This window comes from Sinocyclocheilus anshuiensis, unplaced genomic scaffold (genome assembly GCF_001515605.1).
Source record: "Sinocyclocheilus anshuiensis isolate Anshui unplaced genomic scaffold, SAMN03320099.WGS_v1.1 scaffold1052, whole genome shotgun sequence".
In the NCBI taxonomy this organism is placed as follows: domain Eukaryota; kingdom Metazoa; phylum Chordata; class Actinopteri; order Cypriniformes; family Cyprinidae; genus Sinocyclocheilus; species Sinocyclocheilus anshuiensis.
In genome coordinates this window covers 1,029,317-1,038,187 of record NW_015549556.1, presented here as the reverse complement: position 1 = coordinate 1,038,187, position 8,871 = coordinate 1,029,317, and the positions used below count along the sequence as shown (strand labels likewise).

Sequence of the window (8,871 nt, the reverse complement as noted above, 5' to 3'; positions counted from 1 at the left end):
CTGCAATATAACAAAGAGTGAAAAATTTAAGGGGGTCTGAATACTTTCCGTACCCACTGTATATATATATATACCGTTAAGTGACTTGTGCATTGTTTTACTTGCTTGTTTTTGACGTATCCGACCGAACTACAAACTTTCCAGTGATGTCTGTGAGAAAGGTATAGTCACTCGACAAGCTCGCACATCTGCGCCGCCGCGCGTTCAATCCACTCAGTGTGCTTTGCTTATCAGCTCGCGCACATCAGCTATACAGTCAATACTGAATGTTTAACATTATATTCATTGCATACATATACTTCGTAGACATCCTTAATCTCTTAATAACTCCATTCTGCTGTCTGTTGTTCTGTTGTCGGTGTTTCTTTGTCTGAATATGGCACTTAACACATGCTGTGTGGTATCGGCGTTTGGTATCGGGGCATTTTAACGAGTACGAGTACAGGAGCTCAGTATCGGGCCCGATACGGTGCATCCCTAAATAAAACCATATGATTACTTGCTTTTGATATTTTATTTGATTTATCACCTCATTGCTATTATATTGTATTTGATTTATCACCTCATTGCTATTATACTGTATAAGTATTTTAAGTCGTTTTAAAGTATTTTTTCGCTTAGGTCTATTTTTATCACCACAAAAAATGATCTGATTAATCGTCAGAATAATCGTCCGATTACCAAAATAATCGTTAGTGACAGCCCTAATTCCCAGACAATATTATGCACAACAAAAAAAAAACATGATTTTTTTGTATGAATACCTTCTCTAAACATTTTGAGATGGACATCACTGAAAGTAATGATATCAACATGCAGTTCAAGTGTCATATTTATTTAAAAATGCTGATTCGGTGTAAGAAATATTAAGCTGATTCAAACCAATAATTTATGAGACTTTCCGAATGATTCATGAAAAACTGTCTCATTTTCTATTTAAAAATATCATTTATTACTGAAAAATCTCTGCTGCATATTTAACTACACTTGATTCATTTCAAGATGGACATCACTTGAAGGAATGATAACATGCAGTTCGTTAAATGAGTTATGATTGTTCAGAAACATTCGTTCAGAGTTCATTCTGTTAAGTTTCAGTCATGGTTATACATTCTGATTTTTGTATACATGTAATATTTCTGTGCTATCTGCCTAGGGTTCTGAATGTAAGTTTGCATATAGTACACTGAGGGGAAGTAAGGACTCTTATGGGGGTGAGATAGCTGCTTCCGGTATTTTTATGTTGTTGTGAACGGCTATGGTTGCAGTCGAATAAAGGGAGTTTTCCATTAAGTTTAAAACAGTTGTCTTTTGATGAGTAACATTGGTAGCAGAGGATGGCTAGCAATTACAGAGTCCCACCAACCTTTGACAAGGGGAAGCCATACGAAAGTTGGAAGAATGAAGTCGGAATTTGGACTAGAGTTACGGAACTTGAAAAAAGTAAGCAAGCGCTCGCTGTTGCTTTGGCGCTGTCGGGAAGAGCGAGAGAAACAGCGATGGAAATACCGGTAGACGATTTAAACACGGACACTGGTATGACAACTTTACTAGCGAAACTTGATGATTTGTTCCTCAAGGAAGAAAAGGACCGGACATATGAAGCTTATAGGAGCTTTGATCGTATAGTGAGAGACAGTAATGTTTCCATGACAGACTATATAATCAATTTTGAACAACGCTACTCTCGGAATGCGCAAGTATAACATGGAACTTCCTGATGCAGTATTAGCTTTTAAGCTGCTGGACACTGCATGCTTGGATGTGAAAGATCGACAGTTAGCTTTAACAGCATGTACAGATCTGACTTTTGCATCAATGAAGTCGGCACTAAAGAGAATTTTCACAGGAAACGTATCTGCTTCAACAGTAGGAATTAACCAGGAAACGGCATATATAACTGAACAGAGGCGACGGAGAGGCAAGTGGTGGCCCCAGAATGACCAACAAAAGGACACCATTACCTGGCACAAACCCTCTGGACAGATATGGCCGCAGATCAAAATGTGCAGTGTGTCAAAGTACATTCCACTGGGCCAAGGACTGCCCACACAAAGGTGAGCAAATCAAACTGACTGAAGACTGTAAAGAAACTAATGTAGAGGAGTGCAATATTACTCTGTTTACAGAAGAATTACACTCTGAAGCAGAAATCCTTATGACTGAATGTTTTGGATCTGCAATAATAGACACTGCATGCACTTCGAACTGTGTGTGGACAAGAATGGCTAAATCACTAAGCTAAGTCAAAACAGATTTGAGGAAGACAGAAACACAAAGCCATAGACCATTTAGGTTTGGAGATGGAAAAGTGGTCCATTTCAACAGAAAGTTGAAAATTCCTGCAAAAAAATTGGACAGATCAAGTGCAAAATTGAGACTGAGGTTGTCCCAGCTAACATTCCATTGCTCTTAAGCAAAGTCTCCTTGAAAGGAGCAGGAACAGTATTAGACATGAAAAATGACAGAGCAGAAATGTTTAATCAACCTGTAGAACTTGAGTTTACAAGCTCTGGTCATTACTGTGTAATGGACAACGAAAGTAGCCCTAAAGACATGCAATGTAGTGAGCAGATCTTGGCAACTGCTGAAGAGGAAAGGAATGAGGATGAGAATGAAATCCTAATAATCTCGGATAAAATTAGCTCAGCAGAAAAACGTAACATCCTGATGAAGCTTCACAAACAATTCGAGTTGCAGCGACTTCTTAACAGCTCAGGAAATAAAGATACAGAATGCAGCATCATCTTGCAAAAAATTGTGAGTGAGTGTGAGGTATGCCAAAAACATAGTAATGCTAAACCAAAGCCTGCTGTTGGCCTGCCACTGGCATCGCAGTACAACGAAACTGGCTGTAGATTTGCATGAACTTGAGCCAGGCATGTGGTATCTCCATATCATTGATCAGTTTACTCGCTTTAGTGCAGGCAGCATTCTGACCACAAAGAGATCTTCTGAAATAGTGAAACATTTCCTCCATGACTGGATAAGCGTACATGGCCCACCCCAGAAACCGTTCAGCGACAATGGGGGAGAATTTAATAATGATGAGGTAAAAGATATGGCAGAAAACTTCAACATAGAAATACAAACAACAGCTGCATATAGTCCGTGGGTCAATAGACTTCTGGAGCGACACAATCAAACACTCGCTGAAATCATAATGAAAGTGAAAACTAGTAATGGTTGTGATTGGCATACTGCGATGGACTGGGCTCTTATGGCAAAGAATACTATGCAAAGTGTCCACGGCTACAGTCCTCATCAGCTAGTGTTTGGCCAGAATCCCAACTTACCATCTGTGCTGATTGAGAAACCTCCAGCTCTAGAGGGTACCCACAAAGAGTCAGTGGGTAGCAAGACACATCTCTGCTTCACATGCATCAAGATAGGCTTTTACGGAAGCAGAGTGCTCAGAGAGAATTCGCAGAGTGTTACGGAAGCAACTACGTCGCACCGATGAGAAATATGAAATGGGTAATAAAGTGTACTACAAGAGAGGGGATTGTCCAGCGTGGAAAGGACCAGGAACGGTCATTGGTCAGGATGGAGCAGTGGTATTTGTGAGACATGGAGGGACTTGCATTAGGGTACATCGTCTGAGCAGAATGAAGCAGAACAGCACACAAGTGACAATACAGAGACACCTAGTGGTACTAACCTGGAAACTGTTGTCAGTTTACAAAAAGGACAAATTGTAAAATACAGAGATAAAGAAAAAGGTGTTTTGTGTACAGCTAAAATCTTAGGGCGTGCAGGTAAAGCTACAGGTAAATATAAAAACTGGTTTAACCTGTTGCTCATTGAGCCCACTAATGTTGCATGCATTTGACTTCGCAAAACAGGAAGAGATAAAGAGTTGGAGAGATAACCATGTCTTTGAAGAAGTGAAGGATGAGGGACAAAAGTGCATTTCAATTAGGAGACATTGAAGGGGTTTGTACCCAAAGCTCATCTTGTTGCTAGAGGTTTCGAAGAGCTAGAGGTGTCAGAACTCAAAAAGGACTCACCAACATGTGCTTCAGAGTCTCTTCGGCTTCTTGTGGCAGTGATTTGTCAAAGACAGTGGACACTTAACTCCATGGATATAGAATCTGCATTTCTACAGGGAATGGAGCTGTCCCGTGACCTTTAGACCTTTATATCAAACCTCCTCCTGTGGCCAACAATGAAGGAAAACTATGGAAGCTTAAAAAGTGTGTGTATGGTTTGGCCGATGCTTCACTCTACTGGTATAATAGAGTGAAGGAGATTGTCATGAGGTCAGGAGGAACAATGTCCCAAGTAGATCCTGCTGTGTTCAACACATTCATTTGAATGATTCAACAGGCTGATTCAAACCAGTAACACCTGAATTTGTATTGAAATTAAGTGAGTTTGCTCAGAAGCTTTTCATTCGGTGGAAGATGCAAAACAATAACACTTTAATTTGAGTCTTTCTAGGTTATTATTGAAGAAATATATACTCATAACATATACACATATATACTCATTACTGATTTCTGGTGAATCAGACTATGCTGGTCACGTTGTATGTTTTTTGTGTGCCGCTTGCGAAGACCATTAAATAGAAAGAAGGGTTTTCTTACTATTAATGCCTGTTCACACCAAGGCTAATGTTAGGTGTAATAAACATTTTAAATCTCTGTGCTGAACATTTGTGTGGGTTTGAACAGGTGTTTACTTTAGTTTGTCTCATCTTATCACATGCAACTCATACTCTGAGCTCAAACATTGGTGAAATATTGATGCTTTTGCATCATTTACTCGTATTGGACTGAGCTGTGAACAGGACTTTATGAATATAGTGAAAGCACAAAGACTATATGTGATATGATTCGTGTGTGTGTGTCAGTGAGCGTGACAGCAGAGCTGAGCTGTGGGCAGGATTTAGAGGAGCTTCTCCTTGATGCCAGTCTGGACACCAGCAGAGATGCACCGTAATGCTGTAACCAAGGTAATGCAAGGAAATTCCCATGTTTATGAAGGATTTCCTGGAATAATAACTAGCCAGTGTGCTTTAAAGTAAGTCTAGTAGGTTAAGTTAACCTGTCTTTGTCTCTTCTCAGGATCCACACAAGCAGAGAGAATCAGAAGGGCCGGTTTGTTCTCGCCACATGGCATCCACTCATATTCCTCGGGTCTTTTTCCCATCTTTCTTGTGTCTTTACCACAAATTTTCCAAATGTTGCAACAGAACACAGAGGACTCGCCTTCCTTCCAGTGTCCAGCTTTTATTGAAATTAGGAAATTCATCTCTTCTGTGATTTAAACATTTGCCATAAAGTTGTATGTTCCCAGTTACCAAAGACGCCCATGCAGAGAAACGCACACTCGCTGACCTCCTTCTGTTCCTCCCTGTTACGCTGTCGACTGTGGCACCTCTCCGCCGCCCCCTGGTGGACTGGAGGTTATAATGCAGCACAGAGACTGACCGGCGGTAACATGCGAAGCCATTTCATTGGTTTTGGCTTTCAGATATCGTCAAGCGAGCGGACGTTGTTGCGAGTCTCTGTGTGCGTTTGTCGTTATTAGTGTCTCATTAACACACAAAAAAAAAACTTGCACCAAAGTGAGATCTGCTTTCCGTTCATTCCTGCTGCTCAGGAATCTGTCAGACCCCCCATTTCTGATCTCCGATCTCACCAGGTACCCTTCATCAACCAGCACTTCTGAAGGCATCTGATTTGTGCGTGAATGTGTGGAACAATCATTTAGCGAGTCATCGAAATGATTCGGACATCTTCGTCCTCGGCGAACGAATTAATTGTACACTTTTCACTCTCTCTAAACACTCATTCTGTCTTCCATCGGTAAAACCCTGTGTCACCGTACGTTCCCATCCGAAGACAGGACACGACACGTTTGCCTTTAAACCTTTTTTCAGCTCTTTACTCTGGCTGCTTTGCTGAATCAGTTTGTATTTATTTTAAACAACCTGAGTCTGCTGTGTGATTTTTTTTTCTTTTATTTTCCTCCTCATGTTCCCCATCTTTTTTTTAAGCTGTTGTTGTGGGATTTCCCCCCCTTTGGTGTATATTTTCAGATCTATAAAGAGCAAATATTAAGTTTAAGGTTTTCCTATTTTGATTGGTGGGGGTTTGGGAAAGGGGCGGGGCACTTTGGATTGATTTATATAAATAGGGCTGGAGTATATCATGTAAATCAGGTGTGTGTTTGGGCGTGAAATGAAGGCAGTAGGAGTGCAAGCACAAGACTTCATGAAGAAAACACTACGCTTGTGTGAAGCTACTGCCGATGGAGACACTAGAGACTACACTTTACCTCGAGAGACGTCGCCATCGTCAGACTAACGTGGGATTTTAGGGCAAACGAGAAGCTTGTGACACTGAAGCAAGGCTTGAGCTGATCAGTGTAGTACTTCCCACCATTCCTGGCTCTGTGGTTGGTGCTTTTCAGTTTCTCTCTCTCTCAATGTCTGGTTGATGTCGATTCTGACGTCTATCTGCCAGGCTTCAGAGAAGCTTTGCCTCTTCATCCAGATTGTCTTTGACCTTGAAATCAACACTTCTGTGCTGCCCCCCAACCCCATGTTTGTTATGCGTTATTTTTAGTAATTTTTAAAATGACCTGTTAAATTAATCAAACCGTACTGGTAAACACAAAGAGATGTGTATGGCTTTTCCCTCTCAAATAAATGCATGTAATGACAAAAGTAGCACGTGTGGCCATGTTTTTATGAACTTGCTTGCATTTGTGATTTACAGTTGTACTTGACAGTTATTTCAGGGTCAAGTAACTATTTAAAAGTGACTTTGTTCACCTTATTTTTAACGTAAGAGCGGACAAAATTTGTTTAGTTATTTTTAGCTTTCTGGCTATTTTGCAAACTGGTATTTATCATATTCATGTATTATCGTAATCATAAACACTCATTTGTAGTGCAAAGTTTTACCATTTACGGTGCTTTGTTATTCTTCTAGTTATTTATCAATACACTGTAAAAAATATTTTTCAAAATTGTAAATAAAACAAAGATATTACTAGAGTGTGTTTTGCAAAAAAAAAAATTTAAATAATAGGATTTCTGTTTTTCTGGTTCAGATTTTTGACTAATACAGTGTTCATTTTGTAGTTTAATTTTGACAATGTTTCTACATCAAACGTTTCTCAGTGTAATCGGTGTAATTTTCACTCAGAAATTGCTAGCAAACTTCACAAAGAATTACAAAGAAACAAGTGACATGGATCAAACATGACATTTTGAGTAGAAAGGCTGAAATAGCATTTTCTTGTTAAATGTATGGCAATCATCTTTAGGTTCGCACATTCACGAGACATGGCTTAATCCATGCTGAAAAATAAGGTGGATATTACAGCTAGTCTAAAAAAGCGTTTGTTGTCAAAAAGTAGCATTTTTGGTATCACGATTATTGTTTTGGTATCAAAAGCAGTTGTGTATGCGAGTGTTCATAAAACAACCCGATCTCATGAAAGTGCGTATAAATAGTACGCCAAATAAAAACGAAAACTCGTATTGATACGCAGAAATGAACATTGGCGTGTATATGCTACGCGATGGGTAGGATTAGGGTTGTGGGGTAGATGCGTATCATATTCACGCCAAACACGTGCGTATCGTATGCACGCCAAAGTCCATTTTTGCGACTTCAATACCACGAGTTTTAGTTTTTATTTGGCTTACTATTTATACGCATTTTCACCGGGCTCTCATAAAAATAAACGGCTTAAATGCAAACGTGACATAAAAGAAGACACTGAAAAACTAAATTGAACATGCTATTAAATTTAGACTTCTGAGAATGGATGCAAACTATGATGAAAATTCACTTCAACTCTTAGAATGTTTATTATTTTGGGATGAAAACTTTTGCTAAGCATTTACATTTAAGCCTAGTGGTTTTGGAGGGGTCTGCAAAGAAAATAGAAAGATGTTTCATTTTAATTTAATTAAAGAAAACCATTATTTAATGCAATAAAGATACTTGATGAAATGTTATAAAGTGCTGGGGGTCTTTATTATTGGTTTGCTGGGTTTGCACAGGTGGAAACCCCTAGTTTCTATGAAAGCAAGCGGTCTGGTCAGGTGGTCTGGTATGTTACACACCCTGAGAGATGTGTGCAAACACTATCAAAGGACCCTGCAGCAGGACAGCAATCTGTTTGAGATTATCAGGCTTCTGTTTAAACCCAGAGCACAGGACATAATACACCAAAAACACACCCTCCTTATACATGTCCTGAGGTGGAATTAAAAGCAATGATAATATAATCCTCATTTTGAGTTTAATTAAAACGATACCGAGTTCCTGTGAGACTTTTTTTTTTTAATCATTATTTCCTCATGTAGAAGTCATTCAGTCATGCTGTAGCCTACTTTAGGATATTTGGTGAAGTATAGAAGGGATTTTTGAGGTATTTGACTGTTGGAGCTTATTATTATAAATCTACTTTGAAGGAATTTCCATGTAATCCTCAGTGACTCTCTCTTACATGAGAACAGAGACTTTAGAGGTGTATGTAGATATAATAACAGATTTTACCATATAATCGGCACCCATACTGTATATTATATACTAGATAGATTTATACAGTTGTAAATAAAACCGATTAATGTGGGGGCGCTTAAGCAGGAATGTGTTTATTTGTCATAAAAAGTAATGTCATAATAAAAACCTTATATATTTTTAATGTGTGGGAACTACTGATCTGTTAAGCACTGTATAAATCCAACAGCTTATTAGTGCCAGTTAATATAAGTGTTAATACCTGTTTAATCCAGCGTAATGGCTTTACTGTCCCTCCATCCATTCCAGGCTATAAGCGCTTAATAATTAAAGCTACAGTAACTGTTGTACCTTCACTTGCTGCTTTAGTATGGGATGTTAT

General features: G+C 39.1%; 1 protein-coding gene across 1 annotated transcript in view; it reads left to right on the top strand.

Annotated features, from left to right (window-relative positions):
- The window catches only part of LOC107656977 (protein phosphatase 1 regulatory subunit 37-like), a 49,913-nt gene extending 43,237 nt beyond the window's left edge, over positions 1–6,676 (top strand). The window contains exons 12-13 of the mRNA XM_016444942.1: positions 4,856–4,957; positions 5,070–6,676. Of these exons, the coding sequence (XP_016300428.1) occupies positions 4,856–4,944 (89 nt within the window). The 3' untranslated portion in view covers positions 4,945–4,957; positions 5,070–6,676. The remainder of the gene's footprint in view (positions 1–4,855; positions 4,958–5,069) is intronic.
- Positions 6,677–8,871: the final 2,195 nt, after the last annotated feature.